The sequence below is a fragment of the Silurus aristotelis genome, assembly GCF_946808225.1.
Source record: "Silurus aristotelis genome assembly, chromosome: 1".
In the NCBI taxonomy this organism is placed as follows: Eukaryota; Metazoa; Chordata; class Actinopteri; order Siluriformes; family Siluridae; genus Silurus; species Silurus aristotelis.
In genome coordinates this window covers 31,968,268-31,987,746 of record NC_139574.1, presented here as the reverse complement: position 1 = coordinate 31,987,746, position 19,479 = coordinate 31,968,268, and the positions used below count along the sequence as shown (strand labels likewise).

Sequence of the window (19,479 nt, the reverse complement as noted above, 5' to 3'; positions counted from 1 at the left end):
GGGTCATATTAATAGATATATAAAATATACCAAAAGATACATCATGCCCCTGTAAGCCCATTAAATGTTTATGTTCATGATATTGCAATCAGAAAAAGACCGAACAAGTAACATTTTTTATGAAAAGGAGGCAGCTAGGTAAAAAAATGCATTTAGACCTCAGTCCAATTGATATGTTGAGGTGGGAACAATTGCCTTCCAATATCAATGAAATGATATTGGAATGAAATGAAACTCGTACAAAAAAAGGTTACATGCTACTGAAAATAAATGCACCCTATAATTCAGTCACCTAGCTTCTGAATACTGGTGTACTTTCAGGAAAAAAAAGGATATAATAATTATTTATTTTTTTTGTCACCTGAGGTTATTTCTTTGTAGAAGTTGTAGAAAAATCCACACACATGTAGGGTGTACATTCTTTTTTTTTTACCCACAACTGTGAATCTCCTCCAAGTCAATAATGAAAGAACCGCACATTGCACAGATGTCCATTTTTGATCAAATCCAGCATTTTTAATGACCATTGCAAAAGAAATGGCTCATTTACAATTATTTTTTGCACATTAGATAACAATAAGGCAAAATTAGTTAGCTGAACAACATTGGTAAAATGTTGAACAAGTATAAATATTAAAACCCCAAAGCTACAGTGAATCACCACTTTTTCACTTTGTGGTGAGAGCAGAAAAAGTTCCTTCACTGCAGTTTAGTCTGCCAAGTAATTATTATTTTAAGTAATACAAAACAAACAAAAAAAATCATTTTGGCAATAGTGTAATTTCTTTTAAATATGGGATTTCCTGTGCTAAGACTGGGGTGCACAAGTGTTTGAGAAAGAGTGAAAAAGTCGACAATAGTGATCACATTCATAGTTGTGGACTGTGTTTTTTTCTTTCTTTTGTGAAAAAGCTACAAAAATTACAAAACCGTTAACCCATTCTAAAATTGGTAAAAATATTGTGAAAAATCTGTTAAATTAGAAATGAAACAATAATACTCATTTGCACTGCAAGGCATATCTGAGTTTCACTGCACATTCTGTCTCTTATATTTTACAGTGTTTTCTGTAAATCTGACCAGAGGCTGCAGATTTTGGAGAAAAAAAACAAACAAACAAGCAAACATAAAATAACCCCCCCCAAACAAAGTCCATGAAAGTAGTCAGTCTTCAGACCTCAACTCCCGAGACTGGGTGTTTGGTTTGACTGGAAATGACATCATCAGCGGGTGCCAGTGCGATGCTCCAAACGGAGAGCTATGAATACTGTGGCTGAAAAAAAAACAGCTGTACGAATAGTTATTAATTATCCCCCACCTATCTTAAATCTCTCATAACAAAATAAAAAAGTCCCCTCACATGTCGAACCACCTGCCACATTTAAGCAAAATAATAAAAAAAGAGAGAGCATTATCATATCCTTTTTTTCTTTATCCTAACTGATGCTTCTTCATCTCCTTCTTCAAAAAAATACAACATAAAAAACAATTTTTGTACAGATTTATGCATGTGTGTATATATTTATAATATATAGTTAAAGGCCTTAAAATATTTTCCAATCATTCACAGTTCCCTTCAGGTAGATTACAGAGGACCAGACAGCGAAACCTGTAAAAAAAATAAATAAAAAAAAGACTTTAGAGAGAGAAACACAAAGCATTAGAAGGACAAGAATGCTTACACTTTGAAATATGAACAAGTAAATTTAGCTATTTCTCCAATGATCAAATCTTAATAGGTTATACATACTTTTTTTTCATTTTGTTATCAAATGATGAGGTAAAAGGAACCAGAAGCTCCACAGTTTATGTGAAGTAACAAATGAAACATGCAGCTAATTTATTTAGCACCAAGATCAATTGTGAGACTCTCTGTGGTGAAACCAGTTGATATTTAAATGTAATCCTTGCCAAATCATGGCATTCCTTTCACTGTTTTCCAAGGTTGTAAGAATGAAGATGAGCTGTTTTTTTCCTCCCGCTTCCTCGCTTCATAGCTGCCATAGCAACACCTAGTGATGCTGACCGAGACAGTCCTTTTCCATGATCCTAACATTTATTATTAACGTACCCTGTGGCTGCCCATGGCATTCTTTTTCCAGATAAAAACGAGTGTACCTTAACTTCTCATGTTATTAAACTTATTCGTCCGTTCGACTTGTGCATGATGTCTAGTTGAGGCATGGGACTAATCGAACTGTAGTGAAAGGCAAATTAATTCGAACAATCGAGCAACTATATCTGTATATATCTATAACTATACGAGTTCAATTAAAATTATTTTTATCTTTAGTAAAAACTAGAAGTTTATTTTTAAGAATTTTTTAAATATACGTTTATTTCATTTTTTTTTTTATAAAAAAGAGTATTTATTACATTTTACACATGATAATTAGTACCATCATCAATATCAAACTCCACCTCCTCATTCCATTTTATTGTATGGTACTGGACCTGCACAATCTCTGACCAATACCTAACACCACTGCACACTACATTTTACATGCCTTCACTGTTCACAAAAAAAACTCTGCGTTTTTTTTGCCGCCAATATTATGGTCACCCTAATAAGTATTTTACGTGCAATTTTAGTTTAATTCTTTATTCTATTTTATATATATATATATATATGTATACACACACACACACACACACACACACACACACACTATATATACGTATACATAAAAGTATGTTTTTTGTGTATGTATTTCAGCAACCATTTTAGTATATATTCTCAATGGACAATACTTTAGAAATTAAACTGGCAATTCTCTGCTTGACAGAACCAACAAATGTGTGCATCTTGTATTAAAGCAGTTAAAATTTGTTGCTTTGAGTATAATTCTCTCATACTGACTGGATGTTCAACATGAAACCTCATGGCAAAGAACTCTCTGAGGATTTGATAATTAGAATTGTTGCTCTCTACAAAGATGCCGAGGCTACAAGAAGATCTGTAAAACACTGAAACTGAGTTATAGTAAAGTGGCCAGGGTCATACAGAGGTTTCCAAGACGGGCTCCACTCAGAACAGACCTTGTAAGAGTCCATTAAAGATGCTGTGCCTCAGGTGCAGAAGCTGCTTTAAAACACAGATGATTGAGTGATGCAGCATTGCTTTAGAGCTTGCAGAAGCGGAAGGTCCGCTTTTTAGTGATCAGACCATACAGTGCACACTGCGACAAGTCAGTTTGCAGAGACGTCATCCCAGAAGGAAGATTCTTCTCTTTTTCGCTCACATGAAAGCCTGCAAACAGTTTGCTGAAGACAACCTGTCAAAGAGCATTAATCACTTGAACTATGTCCTGTGGTGTCCAGCATGTGTAGTGACGCCCTGGTGAGGAGCACTAAGAAATTTGTGTCTTGCTTACAGTCAACCATGGTGGTGGTAGCCTTATGGTCTGGGGCTGCATGAGTGCTGCTGGTACTGGGTTACTGAGTGTTGCATGGATTCCAACATGCACTGTGACATTCTGAAGCAGAACATGATGCCCTCCCTTCAGAAACTCTGCTTTCCAACATAATAACGACCCCAAACACACCGCCAAGATGACAACTGCCTTTCTTAAGGTAAAGGTGATGGAATGACCAAGTACCTCTCCAGACCTTAATCCTATTGAGCATCTCTTGGGTGCTTAAGCGGAAGGTGGAGAAGCGCCATGTGTCTAACATCCAGCAGCTTCGTGATGTCATTATGGAGGAGTGGAAGAGGATCCCAACATGCTGGATAATCATGGTGCTCACAACAAAACAACGACACTTTGGACATGTTCACTGTTAGGGTGTACTCACTATTGTTGCCAGTTATTTAGACAATAATGGCTGCATGCACATTGACTACTCTAAAATATATCCAAGTTTCATTTCTATTGTACTGTCTCTTGAGAACATCTAATAAAATGGTAGCTGAAATGTGAGGGGTGTATGCACTTGTGTGAGATACTGTGCATATATATATATATATATATATATATATATATATATATATATATATATATATATATATAAATAAAAGCATTTAATCATTTCTGCTATTGCTTCATCTAACTTCCTCTTTTTTCCTCCCAAAATCCTACCACCTCTTCTCTTTTTTGTTTACACCTGCTAAAGGCTTTCCGTACAACCGCATGTTCAGGGCACTATGTTAGGATTTGAAGAATAAAGTGCTGGTATTAAGCTGTCAGTATGAGCTTGTGACGGATGTGACAGGGGTGAGAAGAGAGAAGAGAGACGCAGGTCACTACGCACTTTTAAAACCATCTCCATCTCAGCTAACAACACCCTGCCATTTCCCTGTATTTTGTCTTTTGTGTAACATTATACAGAAATAGTATGATAGTATAATGCCACCAAGTCTTCCAAGGTCCTCGGGCTGATGTGTGATGACAAGCTGTAGTTTTCTTTTAGAATGTACGCCCACAGTGCTGACCTTTTTTTATACTACAGGATTCTCTTTTTTTATTCGCAAAAGTGTTTTGTAAAATCCCCCTTAAATCACAGCGGTTTTGTTTTTAATTTGGGGTACACTTCATAGGATGAAATGACTGAAGACAATCAAATGCTAACTAAACATAAGGGAAAACTTTTTTTTTTGGAGGGGGGAATTGGATGTAACCAGCGCAGATGTTTAACATTGCAGTATGAGGCAGGCCTGATGTTTACCTTTAGGCCATTTCCTTCTTTGAAGAAAAAAACCCCTAGATATTTATATTTATTAATTTATTATATATTTAAATATTATATATATTAGGTTACCTGGTCATAAGTACGGTATGTGAATTCTGAGCATTGCATTCCACATATAATTCAAATTTGCCCTTATAATTCCCTCCACTCTTCTGGGAAGATGTTCCACTAGATTTTGGAGTGTGCTTATGGATATTTGTGTTCATCATCCACAAGGGTGTTACTAAAGGCAGGTACTGATGAAGGTGAGGAGATCTGGGGTGAAGTCAGCGTTTCAATTCATCCTAAAGGTGTTCAGTAGGGATGAGATCAGAGCTCTATAGCAGGCCACTTAAGATCTTCCTCTCCAAAGCATGTAAACCAGATCTTTAAGAAGCTCACTTTGCGCACGGAGGCATCGCCATGCTGGAGAAGGTTTGGGTTTCCAAGTTTAAGTGAATGCACAATTTTATTAGAGCGCATCTAAAGACGTCCTGTACAATTGAGTGCCTTCAGTTTTGTGGTAACAGTTTGAAAAAGGAAGGAATATATATATAAATAAAATACAGTTAAGGTCAGCCAATGACCAGCCAAAACTTCTATGACTAATAGCTAGGTTTAGATATAGTTTCATGATTAAATAAAATATTTTGCCATATGAAATTATGTTATGTGATTAAATCAAAAAATCTTCACCACAAGTAAGATATTTTGCAATGGCCATGGTGTAAATCATGTATGAAGTAGCCAAAGTTACAAGGCTACACCATGGACAAAACTATGTTGATGCCTCAGTAGTGAACATCCTGTTCTCAAAACATAAGCATTAATATTGATTTGTTTCCTCTTTGTAGTTGTTATAAGCTTCAGTCTTCTGGGAAGCCTTTCCATTAGTTTTTAATCTTTGGCTATGAGGATTAGAGTTCATTCAGCTAGAAGAGTTTCTGATGTTAGTGAGAAGGTCTGGTGTGCAGCAGTCATGGCAATTTATACTAAAGGTGTTCTGTGGGGTTGAGGAGATCAGGGTTTATCAAAGACCCACACATGGCTATGAAGGGCAGGCGTCTACATACTTTTGGTCATGTAGCGTATAGACTCGATAGATTACGATATTCATGCTTTGTGATTCGCAATATGTGTATAGGGTCTAAAATAAATATTTTAGCAAGATCTAGCATCTAGGGTGCTCCTCTAACAAATCTGAGTGAACAAATAAAAAGCAGAAGATGGATCCACAACAATGGCACTGACCAGAATGACTCCTCCACCACACCATGTCATGCGCTTTTATATACCTCAAATTCCTTTGAAATATACTTTAAACCGAAAAGGAAGACATAAAAAAATGATCTGAAACATCCGACCTTGACCTGGTGTGAACTTGCCATTTTTCTGGATCGCAAAAATGTTTAATTGTTAAATCTAATTTGGGATAAAATCATGCTAAAATCCTCCCAGACAGACACACTTTGTATGCACAGAATATAAAAAGAAAATATTACTATTCTATTAATTAAATTTATAATAATTAAATAATAATGATATTAAATTTAAAAAAAAAAGTAATATTCTTTAAACTTTACCCATTTCTGTCTAGTTTTCCTTCTTGTCGCTCTTTGCTTTTTGAGGCACCAGTGCCTTACGAAGGAAAGGTAGAGTGAGGAAGGCCATGAAGAAAAAGAGGTGACCACAAAAATACACTGATGAATAAACCTGAAAAAGAAAACTGCTAATTAACAAAAGGTATCACACTATAACAAACAAACAAACAACTGAACAAAGAAACAGCAAAACAAACAGTAACCTCTAGAACACAATGCTATACCAGAATTGACCCATTTTCAATCAGATCTGATAGAAAACATTATAAGTGACTCAATTAATTTAATCAGCTGAAAGGCAGAAAAGATACAAGGAAGAGAGGAAAGAAGGAAACAAGAAAAGAAAGAACCAGCATGCATTCACACAACATCCTACAATCATCAGTTAATCTGCCTCCCATCACATGACAGCGACCAACCATTAAATGTTAAACAGCTAAAAACTCTTTTTCTGTTATTATTATTATTTTTTACATTTGGGGTCATTCTGGTACATTAATATAGTGACTCATTTTACAAATATTTCAGAGTAGATTTTAAATATTTAAATGTAAACATTTCATCCAAGTAAGAATTGAGTCACCAAACATAATAATGGCCACAAGTTTTCAGAAATTAATTACATTTTTTACATTTGGCAACCCATATAAGAAGTGTGAATTCTAACACAAGTTTCCTCCAAGTTACATGATGCAAACTACTGCATCTTGTCGAACTCCACACACATCAGTGGTTTTGTTGTTGTTCCGAATAATCAAGCGTGAGTAATTACATTTCCCCACTCAGACAGACTCTGGCCTCATCAGGATTCAGACCCGTGTGGCTTTTAAGCTTTTATGTGAATGCCGTTCTGACAGATAGATTTAACCATATGCTTTAACCAATGCTTCAGTGCACACACACCTTCAGCCACTTGTCGTACGTGAAGAGGCAGAATGCTGCTAGCGGGTAACCCATGAAGAGCCAGTGGATAAACTGTTGCACTATGTATATAAGAGGATAAAGAGAGCTGTTTGCGATGGACGTCAGCTTCGGGCTGTCATTCACGATCGCCTGCGCCTGAGGGAACACGATAAAGCAGCAATGTGAATACATGTCTTGCAAGAGTTCCTTATCAGTGTGCAAGTCGACATGGACCGCAGGATTCAATTAACTCGGAGTGTACAGAGCTGAAATGAGAACAAAATGATAACAACTGAGAAAAGGCTGCAGCTTATTTTAAGTGATCGAGTATTCCACTAATTATCCCATCGATCAATCGGATACAAAGTACTAAACATACAAGAGGAAATAAGACGGTTCGCTTAAAATGAACAAGTCATTTGTTTCCTTTTTAGAAACATGAACGTTTTTACTGCTGAAATCGCCTACAATATTACCTGTGAAATCTAAACCCGTTTGGTGCGTTTAAATGCCATATTACATGAAAATGCAAATACAAATATATAAATCAAGAACATAAAAATCTATTTCAATATTCTTTTAAAATGGTAACCGCACTGTACTGTGTTTCTTTATATTTTAGTTTGAAATGATCCCAAACTTTGAAAACCTAATCGTTTTCTTAGGCCTGAATCTTCTCCTCTCCCATCGCTGTTTTCTCAACGGTCCTCCATTTTCATTCTGCAGCATCTTCTGTGTTAAGCTGTCCAGAGCACTCCAGAGTTTAGTGGGTGGTGTGTCAGTAATAATAGTCCGTGGGGAAACACAGTGCTGCGTGTGTAGTTAAATGGTCTAAACAAAGATTTTTTTTGTATTCGAATTATTGAAGTTACTCGAGGAATCGTTTCAGCCCTAAACTGAGACTTATGCAGTACCTAATAGAGATGTGTTTCACCTATACCTTACAGCATTGTGGAACACTTTCTTGGCATATCCCAGCTCATTAGGAAGCTGAGATAAAAGCTTAGGGTCAGCCGTGATAAAGCAACCTTGGAGCAGAGACAGTTAAGGACCATGCTTAAGGGCCCAACAGTGGCAGCTTGACTGTGCTTGGGCTTGAACCGCTGACCTTCCAATCAGTAACCTACAGCCTTAACCATTAAGCTACATTTTTCCTAAAGTGGTAACAACCTTGAGATCACAATATACTTCTCTATGACAAACTGCTTTAAATAACCACTTAGTTACCCGCTTCTCCACATTGACAATAATGAACTCCAAGGAGAAGCAGAGCAGATAGCCGGAGTGCAGGCCGTGCCAGATCGCCAGGAAAAACAATGTGGCCATCTGCGATGCCATCTTATTCCCCAAAAACTTCAGCCTCTTAAAAATGTGCCTGCACAGTAACAAAAGACAAAGACAAAAAATCCAGGGTCAAATAGAGATATACTATTAACACCAGTCTTTCTATGATCGTTACATTTACTGTATACCTGGCCACCCATGCGTTGGTGTTAATGTTGAAGGAGTTGATGGTGCCCGTGAAAAGCGGCGTGGTCTCGAATAGCCACACTCTCATATTGGCACAGGCGTCCCACTTGGGCTGCCCGTCGTCACCGTGACCGCTGTAGCCGAGCCCAGAGAGGATACATACGCCCTCCTGCGTTACAGAACAATTACAGAGACAAGAACAGCACCTTTAAAATCCGTTCTGATAGAATGCACAACTGAACATCCCAGCAGCTTTATTGTGACTGGGATTGTCTGTTCTGTTCATTCATAAAACCTCCTTTCTCTGACATGCACACTATTGGACACAAATTTTTAGCTACTAGGTGCTATTACTTAGAAAGTGGAGCAAACTATATGCTCGGTATTTATTCCTTTTCTAGGTGAAATATTACCATTTTGTGTTTTTACAGTAATTCTGCCAATAGGCACTAGTTTGCCACATTACTTTCATAGCATTCTGATGTTCTGTTGCATCACATTGTACACAAAAACACACTACTAAACAAACTTCAACTGAAACATCCCATTGTTAGCATGACCACGTGTAGCAATAGGATCCTAAGTGATACGCTAGCTCTGATATTACAGTGCTAACTAGCTAAAAAGTCTATAGAAATATTTACATGTATGAATGAGATTCACTCCAACAATGACAAATAGGAAGAAACGGTCATGCAGAGGTCGAGAAATACTGTATGTTTGGTTCAGTGATAATCTTACAAAAGCACTAGCAAAAATAATAATTAGAAAGAAAAAAAAGTAATTAACTAACTGACTGAACATTGAGCAGCTTCAGAAGGTAAATGTTCTGAAAAAGTAGGACCAGGTAAATTTTATTTTTTTTTTCCCCCATGTACATTTTGTTTGCCATGTTGAGCTGCACTGAAGCTAATTTCTTGGACAGCTAGCTACTAGCTTTCTAACTGCTATAAGTTAGTCGTAGCTGATGTTTACGGACATAAATATACTGTTTTTTTATACTGGAAACGCACTTTCAATTGAGTCGAGAACTTTAACCCACATATATGGCAACCAGACGAACAAGTTGTTCCTCACAAACTTGTTTTTTTACATAAATACTACATGTAAAAACCCAGGGTTTGTATGCGCTTTGAATAGACTTACAGTTATTAGCCAGCAGGTCACATATTTGTACAGGTTTACTTTAGCCCATAGCAGCATATACACACACCTGTACCAAAACGGCTGAGCCTGCACAACACATTCAAGATTATTTAGTTATTATAACATTATAATACACATGATAATGCTTAAATAGAAAAAAAATACAAATAATTTGACAATTTACTGACCTCATATTCATCTGAAAGAAAATAGCTGTCTGGGTAATAGGGTCCAAATATTGTGAAGATAATCAAGAAGAAGGAACCCAAACAAAAGCGCTTTAGTGCAGGGACAATACTAGAAGAGAGAGACAAGGATTTGTTCAGCACTACAGTAAAAATGGAAGTTTTTGGAGCAGCATTTCATTCCATTACTCTTGACTATGGTCTTATAATAACCGAGCGAAGGACACATAGGTGTGAGCCCACCTGTTGGGCACCTGGCCAGGACAGTCCGTCATTTCTCGGGAAACCAGGCGCATGTAGTTGCGTAGCGTGAACTGAGGTCCCACCAGGAAGCCGCCATAGAAGTAGGAGAAACCGCAAACCTCTAAAAGAGACGGAGTGTTTTGAAGAGCTGCGGTCTTCTGCTCGGCGCTCAGCTGAGACTGATGCACAGGGCAGGAAAGAGGAGATGGAAAAAGGCATGCTGTAAATATTTGAACAATTTTGAAATATATATATTCAAAAGATATATTTTACTCCAGGGCTTCACATAGATGTCCATAAAGGCAAAAGAAGACTGAATATGTAACTACTATCAATTTCTTCAAATAATTTCATTCATTTGTATTACAGTATCCAGTTATCATAAATACTTATCCACAGCTCTATAGCAAGAACACGATCAATAACCTAATTTTAACAACTGAGAATAAAGTGGGATTGATCTAGAATATCTTATTAGTGTTGTTTTTTCATTCTCTTGTTCTATTGTCAAATGATATTGCTTCTCCGCAATGATCTGCCAATATAAAAAAAAAAGAATAAAAATTCAAACTTGTATAAGACAATCCTCAACAGCCTCCAAAAACTCTGCTTTCCAGAACACAGCACGGCAAACAAAACTTCCAAGCAACAGACTCTCACATTCTGTCACATTTATTTTCACCTGAAAACTAATCACCAACACCTTTTCTCGAATCACACACACACATCTGTACGCGATCACATGTCACGCTACATAAGAATCCTTGGTTTTACCAGCCCTAAAAAATGCTTTTTGGTTTTTTGATCCCTGATTGTACCCAGTTTAAAGTCTTTGGATTTGCCCCCTCGAGGTGGTTTGCTCATCGGCTGAACTTTGCATGTACTTGGATTACGATTTGGATTTGTTTGCTTGTTTGTACTCAATAAATCGCTTCCTGCATTTGCACCTGCTGCGACAGTTTGAAATTAATGACGGGAAACAATTTACTGCCGTTGGTTTATTGTATATGAATTTTATAATTAAAAAAATACAAAATAAATCAAACTATAATCGAGCTGTTTAATCTTTCTCTTAACCTTAAAATGCTGATTATCCACCCACATGCCGGATACCGTACAAGCCAACACAAACCCAAATCATGACATAATGGAACACAAGATAGTGACTATAAACCGAAACAGAATCAATTGGAATAGAACATATCGAGAAAGAGAGAGACCAGTTGAAACATGAACGCATACAGGAGAAATCATTTGACTTACTGGTTCTTTCCCACCATCGTAGTAATCAAGTGACAAACCTAGAACAAGAAAAAAGACACCGTCAAATCATTTGTAATTTGGAGTTAAGGGGAAGCAAGGAGAGCGTCTTAGTGCTAAACCTGTTGAATGTATAACCATATGTGATAAATGGCTCCAAAGCATTTATCACTGATTCTCAGAACAAAGATTAATATGCAGAGAGGGAATGTACCAATGAGTTTGAGTGTGAGGACACAGTGGGGCATGGTCCACTTGATATCATACTCGTCTGTAGCTGTGTAGTAATAACCTGCCAAGAGGTATGTCTGAGAGAGAGAGAGAGAGAGAGAGAGAGAGAGAGAGAGAGAGAGAGAGAGAGAGAGAGCAAGTCACTCATTGTTAGCGCAAGGACATTTTACACTAAAATTTGTCACTTTGAAACATGGTTTAATGTTCAAATTAGTCTACCTGGTCCTTTTTTGCTTCTGTATTTTTCTTAAAACATAACTCTGAATAAAGCTCAATAGTGCTTACTTTTAATCATAACTCAGCTATTAATTGTGACGCTGCCCATGTCTTGACATAAAGTGTGACTAAATCTATTTTTCTTACAACTGTCAACTGTCAGTTATTACACAGTTTGTCAGACTTGAAGGCACTAACGACAGCAAGTCTTAAACTTAGTATTCATTCTCAGTATGCTGATCCATTTGGAAACTGCTTTAGATAACATATTGGTGGCAATGTATCTAATTCCGAAGGTGGGGGAGAGGCAACGCTAAGTAAAGTCCTATCCTCTTAAATTGACATTGTTCCAGAACAAAGTATGCTTTTATCTCAGCTTTGCATCATTTTATAGTTATTAAATCTGCATTACTTTTAAACATATTTAACTCAACTATTGCACCATAACCGTACTGATTTCATTTAATTTATTTGCTATTTACACTACTGGTGGGATGCTAAATGCATTTCATTAGCTCTGTTCTCATACTTTGACAGCGACAATGAAGTGGAACTTATCCTAACAACAGGATTCATCATTGAACAGTTATCTTCAGGCAGATCGACTTAAAGTTACAACTGTAATGAATTCAGAACCTGATGTTCATAAGCTTGTAAGTTCCGGTTTATATACTTATCCATTTTGGACTACATAGTATGCACTTAGGAAAAGGTAAATGATTTATAATCGCGCTAGCGTGCACTTTTGAGTCTGGTTCCTCTCAAGGTTTCTTCTTCATGTCCTCTCAGGAAGTCTCGCCAAATTCATCACTGGCTTTCTCATTGGGGATCAAATTTATAAGTGCAAAGTTACATTAGTATATTACAATGTACAGTGTACAGCAGTATTCTGTAGTGTGTTAATTATTTACAAATTAAAGTACATGATTTATCAAAACAGAGCAATCTACACTACCCTAACGTGTAAAGTTTACAGTAAATGTATGCGGGAGCGAGTGGAAGGACTAGCAATGGTTCGCAAGTGGAGGGCGGAGCCAGACGCACGCCGTTATCCCAAAAAAACATGGAAAAATGACGCGCTCTAACACAGAGATAACTGAACTGTAATCACTGGCAAGAGTAAGGCATTTCACAAGGTGGAAGATGCCTACATCCTAGCAGCGTCTCAACGCATCATACAAAAGTTTTAATGCAAAGCGAAAAATTACATATGTCTGTCGTAATGCTATCATCATCGAAAGATCTGGAAAAAAAATTCGTAACTTGGGGACTACCTGTAACTCACTGTATATATTATGGGTGTAACGGTAAAATGTATGCGTACCAAATCTTTTTTTTTTACGTGCGGAACATAGTTACAATCCAAGTTCCTTCAGGAATGTATTAAGTGGCGGACTGAAAGCTTGTTTAGTCTCCACCTTGCACTTTGAGCACCTCTTTTTTTATTATTGTTATTAAACTTCAAAACATACACAACAATGCCAGGAGTATAAAAAAGAAACTAGAGTTAGCACAGTGTCACTGTGGCTACCCACTCTGTACCGGAAATAAGATTTGTCTAAAGAATCCATAGTGCTAGCGTTAGCTGCTAACCAGGAGGTGGAAGTCTTTAGCGTTTTATGTCCAGCTTCAAGAATTTCTCTTAAAATGACTTTCCACATATCAAGAGAGTAAATAAATAAATGGAGGGAGGGAATGAAGACACTTGTTTAAGTATGCTGAAATAAGTAGAACAGTTTAGTAGATCATATCTTTAAAAAATTTGATATTAAATGTAAAACACACACACACACACACACACACACACACACATCCTACATGCACATCTATTACCCAAATAGGGTACAACAAATATAAACTATTTAATAAAATGTTTCCATTTATTTAATTTTATTTTATCAATAAAATGTGTGCCAATTTATTTCATTACATTAATTAATAATTCAATAATAATCAATAATAAAAAATTAATTGCATTAATTTGATTCATTCTATTTTATAAAATATAATTTAACCAAGCAGGCATTTTTAGTTTAAATAAAAAAAAAAAATGTAAACTGTTTAATGTTAATGATCACCAATAATAATAATAAACTGCATTAATAAAAAAAAAAAACAATAAGCAGTTTTATGTTTTGCATTTATTCCCCCTAACCTATACATATCGGAAATAAACTGAACCCTGACTTAAAACAGTTAAAACAGTAAAACAGTTACACCCCTAGTATGTATGTATGTATGTATGTATGTATGAATGTATGTATGTGTTGGCTGCTTAGTGACAGTGTCCATTGTTAAAAACAAAATCTCAGTGTGCAGTCCCCACCCTAATCCAACACATCTACTCGGGATAATCAGTCTACTCTCTTAACCAGGTCATCTCTGTTGGATTAGGCCTGGAACCAAAATCTGCAGGAATACGTGATCGTTGGCATGAGTTCTAAGACACATATGGAAGAAAAACGAGCTGTCGAAATTTGCAACCCAGAAACCACAGTGATTTAAATGCGTCTCACCATTTGGAATATAAAGCTGCTCAGGACACCAGTGATGCTCCTTCCCATGAGCCTCAGCAGCAGGAACTGGATGATTATGCATAATGCAGAGTGATACACCTGAGGGCCTAAGAGATATGCAGAGGGAAGGTGTGTTAGGGCAATGAGGTGTGAAAGGGCAGCTTCACTTAACACCTTATGAACACACATGCATAACCATGCACGCAAAAAAAAAACAGAGACAGAGCTAGAAGTGCAGGCACTAATTTGCCGTCACACATATAACACTGGGTTTTCCATTCAGCTCTTTTGTCTAAAAGGTCTTGGAAATGTCTGCTGGGGTTTAGTCTAATCACGTAGTCATCCCCAGCCAGGGGCTCAGTGATAAAGCTGATCGAAAGGTCATATACTGCTATTAGTGGGCCCTTGAGCAAGACTTTTAACTCTCTCTGACCCAAGGGGACCCTGCACTCTGACTCCAGCCTCATAACAAACCAGGATACATGAAGAAAAAAAAACTCACGGCTCGGAAAATTTGCTGGGTCTCATTTGGAACCTAACTAACAGCAAGTTCCGGATTTTCTTAAAATTCCCGGGAATCCGCCGCGGGATTGAATGTTCAGGAACGATAGGAATAACATTTTGAACTGTTTTCATTACATTTTAAAACACTATTGGATTCAAGTGGTATAATGTCTAGATAAATTTACTAAGGTACCATAGGGGCTGCATCCAAAATTCGCGGAAGTCTTCGAACGTAAGTGTAGATAGATGGATTTTGAAAGTACGACTTTATAAAAAAAAAAAAAAAAAAAACAGGAATTCTGTAAAATGATAATGTTGGGGTTGAAAGTCAAATTTCTGCATTAAAACTACACATATAGAAACGAATATGATGACAGGGGACACTCATGTAATACTCGTGAAGCCAAAGAAACAAAAGATCTCGCAAGATTCACCATTAACCATTACCAACACCCTGACGGGGCTAAAATAAAAATAATTTAAAAAATTCATTAATGAACAAGTATAAGGATCCAATTAATCTATTGAGAGCGTCTGCAGCTCTCTGCTTTTAGTGCACTAAAAAAAAAACAGCCTTGCTCATTATAGTTTTGCTTTTCCATCACCTTTCGAGTTTTCACATGACTGTAGTCATGGACACACATGCACATTCACAATTTCCTTACGTCTGTGCTTCGTAAAGCCGTTTTAAAACTGCGAAACGTTCGTGTGAAAACGCAGGCAGGCAGCGTTAAGAGTAAATGGAGGACAAAAAAAAACAAAAAAAAAACTGGAGGGACCCTGTTCATCCTAATTACCCCACTGCTCTAAATAGTTGGGAAAATCTGTCAAACTGCAGAATATCCTAGTGTATTGGAAATCTGCATGCACTTGAAGACAAGGCTTTGTCTAAATGCTGTGCCAGCAAGGCCTTAATCCTTCCTGCTTGTGGGTTTTACTGCAAAGAGGAAATCATTACCACAAGGTTAGGACCTTTCACCTAATTCATTCCTTCCTTTCTGTCTGTATGCAAAAGATCATGGTTCTTTCACTTAATATAAGGAAACATAAACCGACTGAAATGTTCAATCAATTTAAGTAATGAACATCTGGCCAATCGCACTCATATGACCTTGCTGAAAATCTCATTCCCGATTTAATTCCTTCTTTGCTGTTATAGAAACCTCCATTCTTCTGGGAGGGTCTCCACTAGATTTTAAGGTGTGGCTGTGGGGGTTTGTGATCGTTTAGCTACAAGCGATCAGGCACTGATGTTCGTGAGAAGTCCTGTTCCAGGTGTTCAGTGGCGTTGCGATCAGGACGCTCAAGTTTTTCCATTACTAAGTTGTCAAACCACTTGGCTTTGTGCTCTGGAGCATTGTCCTGCTGGAACAGGTTTTAGTCCTCTTAGTTCCAGCGAAGGGAAATTATAATGTTACAGCATACAAAGACATTCGAGACAATTGTGGGTGCGATAATCAGGTGTTCACAAACTTTTTAGCATAGTTAAAACACGGAACCGTCTCCATTCTAAATCCCCAGTCCTCTCCCATCCTTTTTTTTCATTTCTGGCTCACCGAAGTTGAACACGGCCAAGGACAGGCCTGAAACGGCGTGGAATAAATGAATGACAGATGGAGACTGATGGAACAGAAACCGCCGATACACCAGCGCAAAAGGATAACCTGTGAAAAGAGAGAGAGAGAGAGAGAGAGAGAGAGAGAGAGAGAGAGAGTTTATTCCATAGTAAGACACTATGCATAACAGCATATGTAAGTAATTCATTTATTTTTTTGTCCATTTGCATGATTAAAGTTGTTCTAAAACGATGCGGTTTCAGAATCACAAAATAGATATTGCATCAATCATATTTGACAAGTTTAAATATACAACCATCACAAAGAGTGTCATTAACATGTTATTAACATAAACACTACGCTGGTCTGCAAAGGGTAATAAATGCGTCTGAACAGTGGAGTAGAGCTACTATTAACTTTTCCTCTTGTACTCAATCGTGAACCATTTATTACTAAACAATAAAATCGACAAAAAAAAATTAAAAAGCATTTGGGTTCATGCTGAGAACAATATTGTATAAATAAACACTGACAAAAAGCATCTATTAACACTGGTTTATTAGCGTGTGAAACACACTGCAAAAAAAAAAAAGTCATTTAGTCCAATTTATCAGTTCAATCAAAGGTGTATATACTACAAATTAAGTACTTAAAGCAATAAAAGGAAAATGGAAACTTCTAGGGGAGGAAAAAGTAAAAGAGTGTTCCCTTTTCCAGAAAGCAATTTAATGTAATTAGAACTATGGGCGATATTAAGGGTGATATTAAACTAATTAAAAATGCATTACGTAACCGAGTAAGAATTACTGAGCTGGAAACGCTTTATAATTAAATGCAGCTCGTTACGATTGGGTTAGAATGTGCCTGAGATGAGAGCAAAAGGAACGCGTGGCTTAAAATAAAACGAATAAATAAATAAAATTATGAACTTTCTAGTAAAAACATGACCAAACTGAAACTTTTGAGGCCTGTTTCCTTCCAGTGAATGAGACCTGAAATAAATAACTTAGTTTTCTTTCCTTGAATTTCCAAAAGAAATCAGGTAAAGACTGACTTAAAACAAACAAACACCAAACCAGATGTAATAAACCTGTTCAGGTTAACAACATTAGCATATGTGCAGTAATGCTAGCTAGAGAACAACTGTATCTATCGACAACTAGCTAGAATTCTGAAGGTGCCTGTATCAGTGCACTGCTACTCTCTGTGTCTATGAGTAACATTACTGGACTTTGTACTAAAACCTTGCAAGGGTTCTTTAACCAATGACTGAAGACACCCTGTTGTAGTCATGCAACTCACCATAAACCAATGATAACATCTGACAGACAGAAACACAGCTTCCTACAGTTTATACACATTGTAAACATTGCGATCTAATTCGAAATAGCTGTTCACATTGCAAACAAACCGCCTGCAAAAATACAATTAAAACGTAGATAAACCTGCACTCTGCATGTCAAATGATGAGTCCTAATTCAAGATTATTACAGATCTACAACCCCATCAGTTGGATCGAGCTCGATCCTACACATGACGTATTGAATCGTGGATCTGATAACTACTGGACTATTTGGTTATATGTAAATGTTGAATATTACTGCCTGATGGCGTGGACACCCTGGCTACAATCCCTAATATTCTACAGCGAAGCATCCGGAACACATTTCCTTCACAGGAACGCCTACAAGAGAAGTGTCTGTATTTATTTTTTTTCCATGCAGGCCCTGTCAGGTGTTCAACAACGTGCCTCGAAACAGATTTACGAGTCAACAGGTGACCTTGTGTGAAGACTTCAGACTTTTGTAGAACTTTGATTAATGCAAAAGGTGCATAGTATGCAATAGCTTCGCATTTAAATAGCTGGGTTTTAATGTTGACAGATAAAAAACAGGTCATAGAAACTATTTAGAGCTCTAATATTGTACATACACAACAATGACCCCTAATCATTGGTAGCACTATTTTTGATTCCTTTCCTAAGGGTGCATGGCCATGTGTCAGGCCAAAGTCTACTCATGTCCTATAAACAAACTTGTCCATACAATTTCTCTGTCCAAAGTTTGAGTTGACTGTCATTCACAACTACAAAGTGTCCATGCAGTGGGGGAGTGAGATTCATGACGCCTAGTACTGACATCGTCCTTGTCGACCTCCACGTGTTTACAGCAGTGCCTTTCATTTTTACCTGCTTTACCGGAAACTCATAATCGTGCAGTCATCAGATCTTGCACATGATTGAACTACCAGCCCACTGAGTTACACTGTAACAGATCTGTGTGTCTGCGGTCAGATCATTTCCCTACAGCTGGACACGTGTACAGTTTGGTGCGTGGAGAAGACTTACCTATTAAAATTGAGAGCATAAGCCGGACTGCCGGTTCGGGCGATCCTAAATATTCCGCCAGGTTCTCCGTCAAGGAAGCCGCCATGTTTCGCACAGGCGGAAGTGGCGCTGCCAGGAGTTTCCGTGATTCTGTGCGGCGGCAGCTCGCGAGCTCACCGTTCTCTCTGTGACGCGAGCTTTATTTTAACTCCACAACAACGGGAGCCGATGAGCTCTCCTGATCGAGCTGTGTTATAGTATTTCTGTTCTCTCCTCCCCTTTCTCCTCCTCCCATCACCCTCCTGCACGGCTATCAGCGCTTCCGCACTTTCGTAATAACGCTCTCATTCATTGCAACACGGAGAGCTGAGAAACTCACAACCCGGTGTGTTAACGTCAGGTCTTCCCAAACTTTCTCTTTTTACAAATAAGTTGCTCTAGTCGGGGTACATTTGTGTGATGAATACAATCAAAATAACATTTCGTCTCATTGCTGAAAAAAATATATTTTATTGATTTTTTTTATTATTGAATCTGCGATCAAATCTTTGATACCTTTAAATAGACCACGCCCCCTCTCGACTGTTTATGAAGCCACACTGAAACTAAAAGTATTCCAACCAGCAAATAGACCACGCCCACTTCAGCCCATAT

At 37.5% G+C, this 19,479-nt stretch overlaps 1 protein-coding gene across 2 annotated transcripts; it reads right to left on the bottom strand.

The window, feature by feature from the left end:
- Positions 1 to 494: 494 nt before the first annotated feature.
- lpcat3 (lysophosphatidylcholine acyltransferase 3) lies at positions 495 to 19,409 on the bottom strand. Of its 2 annotated transcripts, none has more exons than XM_083557468.1 (13): positions 18,847 to 19,409; positions 16,500 to 16,607; positions 14,440 to 14,546; positions 11,691 to 11,784; positions 11,480 to 11,517; positions 10,217 to 10,395; positions 9,977 to 10,085; positions 9,789 to 9,875; positions 8,645 to 8,811; positions 8,400 to 8,547; positions 7,173 to 7,328; positions 6,252 to 6,381; positions 495 to 1,609 (listed from the first exon to the last, which is right to left on the bottom strand). In XM_083557468.1, exons 1-12 carry the CDS (start codon positions 18,929 to 18,931, stop codon positions 6,262 to 6,264), a joined length of 1,398 nt encoding a protein of 465 aa, XP_083413594.1. In that variant the 5' UTR covers positions 18,932 to 19,409; the 3' UTR covers positions 495 to 1,609; positions 6,252 to 6,261. The 2 variants fall into 2 exon arrangements, with proteins under 2 accessions (XP_083413594.1, XP_083413595.1); XM_083557469.1 differs by having other exon boundaries at positions 495 to 1,273; positions 18,847 to 19,217.
- Between the last annotated feature and the right edge of the window lie 70 nt (positions 19,410 to 19,479).

Bases quoted from the DNA above. Each gene is read 5' to 3' on its own strand.
- lpcat3 (XM_083557468.1), bottom strand. From the start codon at position 18,931: ATGGCGGCTTCCTTGACGGAGAACCTGGCGGAATATTTAGGATCGCCC. The intron at 14,547-16,499 runs GTGAGCCAGAAA...CATATCTCTTAG, and splicing joins CTTGGCCGTGTTCAACTTCG to GCCCTCAGGTGTATCACTCT. The intron at 11,785-14,439 runs GTGAGACGCATT...TCTCTCTCTCAG, and splicing joins GCAGCTTTATATTCCAAATG to ACATACCTCTTGGCAGGTTA.